At 38.3% G+C, this 14727-nt stretch overlaps 1 protein-coding gene across 5 annotated transcripts in view; it reads right to left on the bottom strand.

The window, feature by feature from the left end:
* DAAM2 (dishevelled associated activator of morphogenesis 2) overlaps nucleotides 1–14727 on the bottom strand; it is a 246966-nt gene that overhangs the window by 26371 nt on the left and 205868 nt on the right. For all 5 annotated transcript variants that reach the window (XM_060754094.2, XM_067464194.1, XM_060754095.2 and 2 more), the window contains one exon: nucleotides 377–461. In XM_060754094.2, the coding sequence (XP_060610077.2) occupies nucleotides 377–461 (85 nt within the window). The remainder of the gene's footprint in view (nucleotides 1–376; nucleotides 462–14727) is intronic.

The raw sequence follows: 14727 nt of genomic DNA on the forward strand, positions 1-14727 counted from the left end.
TGCTGTAATGCAAAAATCATGTTCTGATTTTTATGATTTTTATTTAACTTTTAGCTACCTTTTGAAATTGTAATCTTCCCAATGCAAGTGTACCTGACATCATTAAAAATAATTATTATTGGGATGCGAACAATAATGAAGATAGCATTAACTCAGGGAAAAATAGTAGAATTACATTGTGGACGGTTAAGCCAGAGAAATTATGTACCCAAAACAAAATATAGCTGTGAGACAATATCTGATGGCTTTGATTGATTAAAAAGTGCAACGTCTCTTCCTTTTACCATCTTGATCAGCATTTCTAGTAGATATAACAGGTCACGAAGAGTTGTAAGCGACTGAATGAATAAACAACAACAATCACAGAGATTCTCACCTGCTCCAGCATATCTTTAGCCAAATCTTCTTCTTCGTCCATTTTCAAGATCGCTTGTCGGATTTCCTCATTTGATAGTTTCAACCTTTAAAAATAAAATAAAAATGCTCCATTGCTATATTTGTCTGTCAATTTGAAATGTTTGAAAGTTCAATCTATATGGTGTTACCAAAAAAAGAATCAATTTAAGTCATAGAAATCAAAACATGGGGTAGCTTGCACCAATATTTCTCCACTGTAAAGAATGAATATTTATAATGAAGGCATACAGTATTTCACAGATTCATGTTGCCTGAAGAATCAACCACAGGATCTGGTGATTCAGAAAACACTCCTGTTCAATTTGATCAGCTTAAGGGCTGATACGATTCAACCTAGGCCTGAACCTTGGTTTAGAAAGATAGAGTTTCATGCCTCCTCACAAACTATTTCTGGAAATCTGTGCTGTATCTATTGTGCATTCAGAAACCACCAAAATATGAAAATTCATCAAACAAAACTCATATATCTCATCATATCACTGGCCAATACGCATTTTGGTGCCTCAAATGTTATCCCTGTTTCTGAGTATATTTAACCCTCTGATTCCAAATATGGCACTAGTTTTCCCCCATCAGCTCTAGTTTTGAGGTACAGCCAGCCTCCAAGTTACAAACATCCAACTTACAAACAACTCATAATTAAGATGGGGTTGATACAACAGGAAGTGAGAGAAATCTACCCTTAGGAAAGGAAATTTACTCTTGAAGGAGTTACAATAGAGAAAAGGTGTCTCCACTGAAGCTTTATCATCAAGCTTTGTTTCCACAACAAACCATTTTTTTTCAAAATCGAATCGTCACAGGTACAGAAAGTGAGGTGAACTCTTCTGAACAAGGGCACAGACAGAAAAACAAACACTACAGCGATGTTAAACCTTCCCTATGCTATCCGAAACTAAGTATATTTGGCTGGAGTTACACTTTAAAATGTACTTGTTCCAAGTCTACAGAACCTATTTTGTTCATAATTTGGGGACTGCCTGTACAGAACAAATGTCATCTATGAGTCGCCATCTGCTTACCCACAGAAAATCATAATAACCATATCTAAGAAACTAGAGCTGATGTGGTCTATCCAATGTAAATTTCCAAATCAGCACCATAAATAACCCCAGGAACAAGCCTAAACACCAAGTCACCATATTTGATTGAACTGACAGCCATAGTATCTCCTTTTGAAATCACATTTGACAAATTCCTAAGAAAAAAAAAGTGGGATGGGGGAGAAAACAGGTAGTGTAACTTTTCTATTTCTTGGTACAATGCTATTTTCATAGATAGTGGTCCTTTCTGAGAAGAGTAATCCTGGGGAGATAAAATTTTCAGAAGAATAGAAAATCAGAGAGTTTGTGTAAGATCAGCCTTTATTGTGTAGTGCTTTTCACATAGAAAAATCTTGCACCTAGTTTCCCCCTATGGATAATTATGAAAGTTTAAATTAAGTATCTTGTAAATTTCCAGACAGATAGAGCATTAGACAGGAGAGAAGTATTCAGATTTGAGAGTCTGCACCGCTAGCAAGATTTCTTCAAAAGCCATTTGAATGAAACTGACGTCTATCATAGATGTTTCTCTAGACAGGAAACCTGCAGTATTTCAGAAGGACGGCTCCAGAGGCTAGGGAGTTATGATGAATGAAAAATAGTTTAAAACTCTTTTAAAAAATCTTTTTTGCTCATCTGGCGCCCAAGTCACAGTAAGTGCAAAAGGTAAACTTTTTTTTTGTTTTCGGGTTCATTGGCAGTGAAACACACATCATCCCCTGGGTAGATGATAGATGTGGAACATACAGTAGCAGAGCCAGATCACACTTGGACATCCAGGATTTTCCATGTATATAGTCAATGTTATCTTCTCCAAGGTAACAGAGAATCCACACCAAAAGTCTTTGACCAATTCTACTCTTGTGAGAGAAAACAATAAAAAAGCACTCAGTTGCTCTATTTTATTTCTGTATCATTCTCTCAAACTCCTACAATGCTGTACTTTAAACCTGACCAGAGGTGGAAGACTGCAGTCCCCTATGGACTGCATTCAATACATTGCGATGTTTTGTTGCTAAATTCGTAAATACAGTAATTACTACATAACGTTCCTGTGTATTGAACTACTTTTTCAGTCAATGTGTTGTAAAACATGATGTTTTGGTGCTTAATTTGTAAAATCATAGTGTAATTTGACATTTAACAGGCTTAAACTTAATCCCTCCTTATTATCCAACATTTTTGCTCATCCAATGTTCTGCCAGTCCGTTTATGTTGGATAAGCGAGATTCTACTTATATAATTTAAAGGATTTCCACAAGGGAAATTCTACAATAGTTTCATCCCCTGGCCTGTTTTGGATTAGGAGTGGAGGTCAATTTTCAAAACTGAATGTACCTTATAGTTTTGGGGGAAAAGGTTGAGTGGACCTAAACATGTTGAAATGGTCCCATATCTTCTACGGGACATGAGTAAAACATTTAGAGGCCCATTATGGATACACAGCCACCTGAATTCAAGACCTGTCTGTGCTTAAAATGAGGAGTATGAGATAAAATGCATCTATTTTATGGAGGTACATTATCTGGTCACAAGCAAGTTTTGTTCTGATTCTAGCTGAGCCCATTTCACAGGAATCCCATTTTGCTTCAGACATCTCCTGAATCTGTCCAAGTGCCCAACTCAGTTCTTGATTTGGGATCCATCCAAATACACAGTACACCACAAGCAGTGAAAGCCTCTGGAGAAAATGCATTACAGACAAAGATCTCATGAATGGTTTGCCATGGGGAACAACATTTGCACATCTATGTTTTCATTTTGGTTTTGGAAGGTGAATGAGCAAATGTCAACCTTTTCCAGACATGAAGCAGTCCTAAATCTGAGACATTTATCACAGTCAAATTTAATCAGCAATTGGCAATTTAAAAAATGAAAAGTTGACTTTTGAAGTACCCTACTTAACTTTTGTATGATTCTCCGAGCATTCAAAAATATAAGAATGCATATGTGAAACCCCCACTGTGCATTCAACACTGCCTGAATGCAAAAGATGAAATCAGAAGACAAGTTATATCTGAGTCTTAAGCATTGTTACAACCACACATTTTTTTTATCATGTCAGAAGCAAATTGAGAATATATTGCAAGTCGCTTCTGGTGTGAGAGAATTGGTAATCTGCAAGGACCATGCCCATGTGACTCCCAGATGTGTTACCATCTTGTGGGAGGCTTCCCTCATGTTTCTGCATGGGAAGCTGGGGCTGACAGATGGTAGCTCACCACATCTTGCAGATTCAAACCATCGATCTTCAAGTCCTCAGGTCAACAATTCAGCCAGCACAAGGGTTTAACCCATTGCACTGCTGCGGATCAACCTTGCAGAGAGACTCCACTATTCCTCGTATGTTGCCATTTCTGTTCATCTAAATATAAATTCAAACACTTCATACTGACTGGATGAATGGCTTGTCTTTGTGCATGGAAAAATATAATCCTCATTCTTCCAGCTGGCATAAGTTTTACTGGAGAAGCCAAAAGCTAAATAGGCTGTGGAGAACGAATTACTGTCTTATATCCCAAAAGTTGCCTTGGACACAAATTTTAGGAGAATTAAACAAGACACCCAAGAGAAAAGTGTACTGCCTCTAGCTATAGTAATACTTGTTTTGGCCTCATAAAGTTTTCAGTATCAGCTCGGCACCTGATTCAAAATGTCCAAACACTAGTGTAGAAACTCAAATATTTATTTATATTTGTCAAGCAACAACAGAGGAAACATGTATCTCAAGTGACATGTACCCCTTTCATACAGAATTTGGAGGCCTAAATCAACATAGCTATTTTGAAGTGTATAAGGGTTAGACATGATACCTGCAGGTCCATTCAACCTCATTCTGCTATCCTAACACACCAGAGGGAACAGCTCAGGAACAGCTTGCAGCTCACGCTCCTACAAATGTGTTATTAACATAGAGCTAGGAGCTGGATGAGCAACTGTGCCAAAGTGTTCATCAAGTATTCTCATTCTGGGTGTTTTTTCAAAGCTTCTGATTAACCAGGCAGCAGATCTTAAAATAGCCTACCATAACATAAAGCAGATGTGATGTTTTTTAAGCAAAAACAGGTGTACTGGTTGAACAGCAAGCTAAAACAGATCCCTAAAATCTTTCCACTCAAGGCTGAAGGAGGATGACTACTTGGAAAGGGGGCAGTTTGGCTGCAATGCGGAATCACATTAAAATGTGATTGTGGTCAAAGGATGCACACTAAATGATTTCATATTGGTGGAAAGGTGTCATCATTGATCTTCCTAGTGGTTTTATAAGAGCCCAAAATAGAGTTTTCCTCCTGGCTGAAATACTGACAAACCTGATATGGCATACATTACTTCAAATACCATCATTTCTGCTTCATATTTGTTTACAAAGACTATGGAAGCATGACTGAACGAAGTATTTCTGCTGATGACATACAAAATAGGACGCAATTAATGGATACTTCTGAACATTTTTGGTCCAAAAATAGCATTCAGCAAGGCACATAATGCTTCCTAACCTCAATGTTTAGATTCCATTCCTGGAAGTATCAGTGTGAAAGTCCGAAAGGGAATATTAAGCCTGCTAAAGCATGTTCCCGCTCTGGAATCCAATCCTTTCCACAGTCAAATTCCCAATCATGCAAAAAATATATATATCCAGACTCAGTCCTCTCACCCTTAAACAGCAACAATAAAACTTTATTGATATCCCGCCCCATCTCCCCATGGGGACTCAGGGTGACTCACAGACATAAAAGGGCAAATATGTAATGCCTTGTACAGTAATGAACAAGAAATACAATTTAAATAAAATACAATTTAAATAGTATAAAGCAAATAGTTATAAAAGCAATAATAACCTTTATTAAAGCCATTTCTGGTGGGAAAGCAAAAAAAATGTTTCTCTGTGGCTGTTTCTGGGTTCTGGAATTCTCTTTCTTTCAGTTGCCTACTGGCTGTCTTTCTGAGAATAGAAGACTTTTCTATTCCAGTAGGCTTTGAGGAACTTACTTTTACAACAAAAGAGGTTTTAATAACCTAGTGCGTTATTGTTTTAAATTGTTTTAAAATCTATAGAGAAATAAATGACATTATGCTGATTGCTTCCCCAATCAAGCTAGAAACTGAGCTTTGGAAGACAATGACAACATACATATTCCATCTGTTTTTTGAATATATGTAGATCTCAACACCTATACTGGACCCATGCAGAGGTTAGAAGGAACAAGTTAAGAATACAGGCAAGCATCTTGCATAGTTAGGGATGTGCTATCTAGATTGCATAATTGCTCCTTATTGACTCATTGTATTTATTTTATTTATTTACCATATTTGTACCCCGCCCTTCTCACCCCAGAGGGGACTCAAGGCAACCTTACAACAGGCAGCAATCCAATGTCATACATACATGTGTCAAATAAACAATTACAATTAAAACCAAACAATTAAAGCATAAATTATTAAAACATCAATTAAAATAATGCCATCTGAAACATAATCCAAGGCTGTTCTACTTGTCAATCACACTGATTAGTGCTCACGTATTGCACTGCTCCAATTACTTGTCAAAAGCTTGGTCCCAAAGTCGCATCTTAATTTTTTTCTGAAGGTCAGGAGAAAAGGGACTGATCTGGTTTCGTTGGGGCGGGAGTTCCACAGATGAGGGGCCACCACTGAGAAGGCCCTGTTTCTCATCCCCACCAGTCACATCTGTGAAGGAGGTAGGACCGAGAGCAGGGCCTTCCCAGAGAATCTTAACCTCCATAGAAGTTCATGGTTCATAGAGGGAAATACATTTGCAAATGTCTCCTTGTGAAGAAGGCAGGCAGATTTGGTTTAGAGGCAGCCAACTGCAGCTCAGAAAGGACTGTGAAGGAGGACTGCAAAGGAAAAATGTATCAAAAGGAAGAGACTTGCTTCTTGGAGATTCAGACAGGATTCTAAACTGACACAGAGAGAGTTTTGAAATTAACTTAGAGAATGCTTTGAACTGATAGAGTGAGAATTTTGAATTTGAGAAAAAATTGAGAATGATCTACTATTTTAGAGAACTTTTTCCCTATTGTGATTAATAAACTCATTCTTATTCTTTTAAACATATACCTGGCTCTCTATTAAGCCTGAAAAGGAAGCAGGTCATGCACACCAAAACTAAAGAACCATCCAACAACACAGCCACAAGTCCACATTTAAAGGAACCTTGAAAGTAGAGGAGTACTGTAAAGGAGTAATGCTACTGGAACATGGCCATACAGTCCAAAAAACTCACAGCAACCCAGTGATTCCGGCCATGAAAACCTTTGATGACACAGTAAAGGAGTAACTGGAGAAACCAGGGCAGAAAGAATGCAGGATTCATACTGACTGGAGTTTTGGGGCCAATCTGAGTAAAAGAATCTGTCACACACCCTAACCCATCTTAACAGCCAGTGGCTGCACTGGACAACAGAGCTGTATTTTGCTGGCATTTGGGACCTTCTCTTGACACTGTGAGAAGAAATTGTGACAGGAGTCCTACTTTGCTAGCAAGAAGGTACTGTAAACATCATGCTGCTGTGCCCTAATTGGCAGCATAAGAAATTTCCATCACTCAATTTAGCTGTTAACGGCAATGAAAAGGGTTTTTTTTTTGTGTGGGTGAGCATTACTTACTTATAATATTTTAGCTAAGTAGAGGATGTAAGATCTTGATCATCATTACTATTAATTTAATAACATTACTATTAATTTAGTAACAATAATTCATGGTTAGAATAATCAAGGCATAAACACCTGATGGAATAAAATTACACCTTTTGTCATATCACTTACTAACACTTTTAGCTATTTTAATAGTTGTAAAGGTATATAGCCTGGCAGACCTATAGCATTCTGAGTTTTAATAACTAATTATAAAGTATCTGCATGCACCAAGGTAGAAAGCCCCACCCACATTTCCACAACTGAAACCTTGCTCATAGAATTTTTTCAATTTAGTTAATATATCATCAACAACAGTAACAAAATCCAACACAACATTACCCCAGAGAAGGAAATCTGAAAACAGGGGGGGGGGGGGACAACCAAAAGCAACAAACCTCCAAAAATCTATTGATTTTTGACACTGGGGAACTTTTCCTACTTACCATAGTTAAATTACTAGTATAATAAATGTCTCAGATGTCATGAAGAATGCCCCATGACACAAGTAAGCATAACAAAGTGTACTTTTACAAAAACAATGTCTATGGCTGTGCTTGGTGGATGTTTTACTACCTCAAGATGTATTGAAATACATATGGGAGCAAAGTTCTCATTTCAGTGAATCATGTAAGTGAGGGCAAGTCCCAGTATAGCACTAATTCAAAACCAGTTTGGCTTCTAAGAAAAGACAGGTTGTCACCAGCAGCCTACAGAAGAAGCTAACAGCTGCTAAAGATAGTCTGAGAAAGGGGAGAACTTTTTCTCTCTCTTCTCTCTCTCTGTAGTTTGCACAGCTGTTCTTCAAGATCTGCAAAAGCACTTTTCTCTGAGGCCTAGTCTTATACAGCTGGTATCTGTTCTTCTAGACCTCTTGCTCACCAGTCTCTCCATGTTTCAGTACTAATGGTTTTGTTTTAATCTGCTTACTGAGACCCCATAGAGAGCTTTTATAGATAAAGCAAAGAGTATATTCACTACTTTCCTGATTTCCAGGCTGAGTCTGGGACATCCAGCAGATCACAGTAGAAAACTTGTCCTCTACCAGTTGTGACTCACAGCTTTCATGTCAGGGTTTTTCTCTGAACTTTAAAGTATTAGTTCTCAACCTGTCAGTCCTCAGATGTTTTGGTCTTCAACTCCCAGAAATCCTAACAGCTGGTAAACTGGCTGGGGTTTCTGGGAATTGTAGGCTAAAGCATCTGGGGGCCCACAGGCTAACAACCACTGCTTTAAAGAAACTCTCCAAGATGCTAGGGAGCAGAATTCAGCACCCTAGACAGCTCCTTTCAAGTAAAACCTGTAGTAGATACTATCCTGGGCTTAGAAACCATGGCACTTCACCACCACAATCAGTCACAAACGAGTGAAAGTATCAAAATACCCAAGTAAGATTGATTACCAGTCATCAAATCAATTCTAATATGACATTTAACCTCCCCCCCTCTCATCCCCTTAGGACATATAAATGTTCCTTATTGATTCTATAGTCTAATTCATCCCCAGCCTTTCCAGACATCTCAGCTGACTTAATACCAGAAGACTAGTCATGAAATGCTTTATTGTTTGACCATCATACAGAGAGAGAAGGGAGAAAACATACAGACTGCAGCTAATTTCACACATTCCTGAGAGATATGGTCAGTTTTGTTCACAAATCTGTGACTTTGCATTTATCTGCTTTCTTATATAGATGGAGTTCTTCCATTCATCTTTTTTTAAGGTGGCAACTGATTCAGTTTAAGATGACATTAAAACATACAAGACGACATGCCCTTCACCAATCCACTGTCCTTAAAAAGCAGACCTAACTTGATACTCTGCTTCATTTTTAAAGCATTGCTAAAAAGGTACTATCACAAATGTTTGCCTGGACCACTTCTTCTAAAGCCACCAGTTTTTAAAAACCATTATGATGCCTTTACAAAGAAGAAACGCATGGATGAAAAATATTTTCTTCTTTTACAAAGCCCTTGGTTTGCCAAGGATCAAGAACACTGTAATCATACGAAGTTCTGATATCCTCAATTTCTCAAAATGTTCTCAAATGGTTTTTTTAAGAGATGGGGGTCTCATTCTTTGAGAGCACAAGGTTCATGCAAATCCTGGTTATTATGTATGCATTAATGTATTTACACCTACGTATTACCCTCTTCATTCATGAACTCTCATGAATAAAAAAGCTCATACAAAAACATACAGTAAGTCAAAACGTTCAAAAATTGTTACATTTATTTATTTATTTACCACACTTGTACCCCGCCCTTCTCAACCCGAAGGGGACTCAGGGCAGCCTCAGAAAGGTAAAATATATACATATTGGTAAATAATATACATATTGGTAAATAAACACATATACATATTGGTAAATAAACAACTGCATTAAAATATATTGGTAAATAAACACATATACATATTGGTAAATAAACAACTGCATTAAAATCAACCCAATTTAAAACATAAACATTAAAACAATAAAACAGTTAAAAAACATAAAATCCAGATCGTTTTCCAGGGCCAATCCAAGTCATCATTCCATTATTTGTACTCTTGTTGTGCTTCTTATTGACCAAAAGCTTGGTCTAACAGCCATGGATTTAATTTTTTTCTGAAGGTCAGGAGGGAGGGGGGCGATCTAATTTCGCTAGGGGGTGTTCCATGGATGAGAGGTCACCACTGAGAAAGCCTTGTCTCTTGACCCCACCAGTCATGCTTGTGAGGGGGTGAGATGGACAGCAGGGCCTCCCCAAATGATCTTAGCCTTCGAGGTGGATCATACAGGGAGAGCTGGGCCAGAACCGTTTAGGGCTTTATAGGCTAAAGCCAGCACTTATCCATAGAATTTTAAAAAATCCATTAAAGAGAACACCTTTTTGCCAGCCTAAAAGGCCAATTGGAACAAAAAAACTTTACAGCTGCCAACAAAAGGATGATGGGCCCACTGAAGAGCTCCTATCCTATGTTTTCATCAGCCACCAAATCATGGAGCTGGAAGAGACCATCCAGTTCAACCCTCTGTGATACATGAATAAAAGCACTCCTGACAGATGACCATTCAGCTGTGAATACTTTTGGTTCAAGATTAGAACCTCCCCAGCTTGAGGAACACAATGTTCATCATATTGCCTGAACATGAGATATGTAGGGCTTCATAACTTATTACCAGTACTTTAAATTGCTCCCAGAAACAAATAAGTATATAATAGAGTTATCATGACAAGGGTCTTAATGGACTTGCTGGTGTAGATGAAGGCAAATGCGAAAGACATTGGCAGTGCCAATTCCTCATGGCTATGGAAAGGAACAAAAGAAACAGCTGGTGGCAACTCCAAGCCACTTACTCCCTGTAATGTTTGGCTTCTGAAAACAGAGAAGGGGTGGCTTAGATGCTAAACTGTGCCACACAGGAAGCAACATTTTCTTCATGACATATTTTAATACTAAATCCTTCACACCATATAAATCATTTGTTATAAGGTCAAGATATACAGGTGTAGAGAAAAAACCTATAGGGGATCTTCAAAGAGAAAGGAACAAAGCAATCTTACATCCTCTGCTATCATTTCTATCTACTTTGTTGTCACACTTGCATTCTTTCTTAACTTTGCAATGATGAGTCATTAAATGACAATATACCAAATGTCACTTTGCTTACAGTTGCAGATGAGTACTATCAGTTTCATTTCATTCCCCCAGACGATATAAAAACTGCACAAGGAAGCTGGGTAAAGAAACAAAGAGCCCTGGATTGCCAGTTCAATGCATTCTTAACGTTCCCAATTTGATATAGCTTGGTTCATCTTACAGAGAAGAGTAGGCATGCGGCTGGAGTTATGACAGATTGCAGAAAGGGGACCAAAGTATCCACGGGGCAAGAATTAGATGAATCATATCATAGTTATTCAACAAAAACTTTACTATCTTCTTCAATTAAATGCTTCCTTGTTTCAGACCACTTATGAATGACTAAGCAGAAGGTCAGACAGACAAGAATATAGCGCCTTGATAAATAGGACAAAAATGTCATTGATGCTTAATACCTTGTCTTTCCCCTGCTGGCTTTGAGCCTGCACAGGATATTTTGTGAAAGGGGAGAAGAGTGAAAAAAGCCTAGTTTTCAGCAACTGAAAAACCACAGATCTTAGCATTACTGGCAAAGGGGAAATAGTTTAATTTTCAAAACCAAGCATTCTCCCATTACACAATAGAGTCACCTTTCTACAATAGTCAATTTACTGCTTCTTCAGTTCCTCCCTCCAAGCCCCAGCTACACAGAGAATAGGCAATGTTCATGTGTTATACCCCCCATGCACATGCACAGACACACACATTCTGCATGAACTGAACATTGTTTCAAATCAAAGTCATAAGATGCTTCAAATCTTGTGCGGGGAGAAAAGTAAGCAAGGAAATGACTGAATGAGTAAAAACTCATAAAAACTTTTTACATAAGTAAAAACTCACTTTTATATCTTTATGAAATTGCAGCCACCTTATGAGAAAGCAGAAGAAAAATAATTCTTTCTAAAACATGCTAAAAGGAGCTGTACTCATTGCTTCCTTGCTTTCAAGGGTGTCTCTTCATTGGTACTATAAGCTGAAGTGGGGCCAAATATATACAATTCGACACAATTGCATGATTCACAGAATTGATTTTGCTCCATACAGGGAGAGATCCACTCCCATGTTGTGGCAGCTCCACTGGCTGGTCATGACCTTTAAAGCCCTAAATGGCTCGGATCCAGGCTATTTGACCGACTGCATCTCCTATTACAAACCAGCCCAGGCACTGCGGTCATCAGAGGAGGCCCTGCTCTCAGTCCCACCCCCATCCCAAGCACGGCTGGTGGGGACGAGAGAGGGCCTTTTCTGTGATTGCCCCCCACCTCTGGAACTCCCTCCCTAAAGAAATAAAGCTGACCCCCTACCTCTTCCTCTTTAAAAAACAACAACTGAAGACCTACTTTTACACACTAGCTTATGGAGAGGAGAAGGATTAGATGGTTGAGAGATCATTGCCAGGCCTCTGGTTGAGAATTATTTTTATTTAGGCTTCCCACACCAGCCCAACAATCACATAACCAACCCACAATGTTCAGTGAACCCTTGCTTTCTGTTGTACACCAGTGTGGATGTTTTGTTTAGATTTATGCTATTATAGAGTTTTGTTTAACTATATGTAGTTTAATTTATTGATGTCAAGTTTAATTTACTGATGCTAGGTTTTCAATTTGAGGTTAGGTTTTAATGTTATTTTTATATGTGGGGTTTTTCTGGGATTTTATGTCAGTATCATGTGTTTTATGTAGGCATCAAATGTTTACCATTGTTATGTTGGAATCTGCCCTGAGTCCCTTTGGGGAGATAGTGCAGAATACAAATGAGGTTGTTTATTATTATTATTATTATTATTATTATTATTATTATTATTACAGCTGTGAATCACATTAACAGAAATAGTGGGATACTCTGGAACCTTTGCAAAACTGTGGAACAACCTGCAACTTTGGACATGTGCAATCAATTGTATTGCTTTCTATTTGGGAAGCTGCCACAGTTGGTTACACTGCAATCCTGCATTCTCTAGATGTAGACAGCACAGGGATAAGGAATGGCACTAACTTCAACCCCCTGATCTACTATTTGCTGTGCCCACTGAGCAGAAAATGAAACAAGACATTGCTTACCACCAGAAGTGACACATCAAAAAGCACAATGGTGATTTCAGAAAGGAGGGAAAGGTGCAATTCCTTCTCCTTCTTTCATTACTTTGCCACACTGGATATCATAACTCTAAATGTCAAGCAGTGTCCAACTCCATTTTCATGCCCGGTGGTACTGCAAATGGCATATCAGGGAGGGGGCAAGATAAGGGTTCCAGGCCATTCAACTGATGGACAGTTCAAGGGATTGGAGTGTAGCACCCAGAAGATACTTGTCTGGGGTACCCTGCTCCAGATCACCATCACCTCTACTGCCCTGTCCTTTTGGATTTGCAGGAGAAACTCTTCCCCAATGGGTTGCTGTAGGTTTTTCAGGCTATATGGCCATGTTCTAGAAGTATGCCCTCCTGACATTTCACCTGCATCTATGGCAAGCATCCTCAGAGATTGTGAGGTCTTCCCCAATGCTTTTATGCATTGCAGAGCAGCTAGGAAAAGAGCAGCTGGCTTGAAACACACGCTCCACCAGGGAGGTTCAATTATTCTGCAGTCATTTCAGTGCCAGGTAAATACTAGTCTGTTTGCTTGTGCACTTTAATCTGGCCCAGCTGCTCTATAGAGTGTTTTGAAACTGACTTGAGTGATTCTAATTTCACGTGTGCTGTTCCCTACTCTAACAGAATCAGAGTTGGAAGTGACCATATGGGTCATCCAGTCCAATCCCCTGCCATGCAGGAAAAGCACAATCAAAGCACCCCTGATATGGCCACCCAGCCTCTGTTTAAAAGCCTCCAAAGGAGGAGCTTCCACCACACTCTGAGGCAGAGAGTTCCACTGTTAAACTGCTCTTACAGTCAGTAAGTTCTTCCTAATGTTCAAGTGGAATATCCTTTCCTGTAATTTGTACCCATTCTTCTGAGTCCTAAGTCTTCAGGGCAGTAGAAAACAAGCTGCTTCTTCTGCCTTAGGACAACCTTTCACATATTTAAACATTGTGATCATCTTTTGATACACTTTCTAAGTATTTCAATAGTTTCTATAATAATGGTCAGATTTTAAATGGAAAAAGGGAGGTGAAAAAAAGAAAAGAAAGAAAGGCCACTACAACGTGGATATTTGTTTTCTTAGTACAGCACCATTCCCATCAACCTGCATTTTGCTAGTTAAAATATTTCTATTGGCACATACCTGGTACAGATTCCTTTAGTTTATTTACTAGATTCATTTTATGGCTAGTCGTTACCAGACAACATTTCGTTTTTATTTTATTTTTCAACTCTATTAACATTTCATTTGTATTTGATATTTTATTTTTAAAATAACTTTAAAATATCAGCTTCCCTCATTTTGTTTTCTGTCCTTTGGTTCACTATGTCACTCTTTGCTTAGAAACCCAGATTTGTGATATATGGAGAGTTAAAGCCAGCACACAGCCTACTGATGAAGATTTAAGATGGGACAACTCCACATGACATGCTTGATTTAACTAGAAAGATTATCCTACGCTGAACTGAAGGTAACATCATTTATCACTTGCACACATATTCAAACGCACACACATAAACCATCCCTTCACAGATGCCTGCAAGGAGCAGAGTTCATATCAAGTGCTTTCTAGTCAGCACATTTCATGTGCACAACATACGCATTTTATTCAGATATTCTTAGAAAAGAGATTCCACTGTACACTGAAATTCTATGTCATTAATAATAATAACCCTTAATAATAATAATAATAATAATAATAATAATAATAATAATAATAGTAAAAATAATAATAATGGGCTTGGATCTTAATAGCATTAATGAAGAGAAGAAGGACAGAAGAAACATTTGTGAACTAAAGTGCATAGGGTGAGAAGGCACCTCTGTTGAATGTTCTGGGAGACAACCTGCTTTGCCTAAGATATCAAAGATGATTCTCCTCCAAGTCAGGACAAATACAC

The sequence above is a fragment of the Anolis sagrei genome, chromosome 1, assembly GCF_037176765.1.
Source record: "Anolis sagrei isolate rAnoSag1 chromosome 1, rAnoSag1.mat, whole genome shotgun sequence".
NCBI classification, from domain to species: domain Eukaryota; kingdom Metazoa; phylum Chordata; class Lepidosauria; order Squamata; family Dactyloidae; genus Anolis; species Anolis sagrei.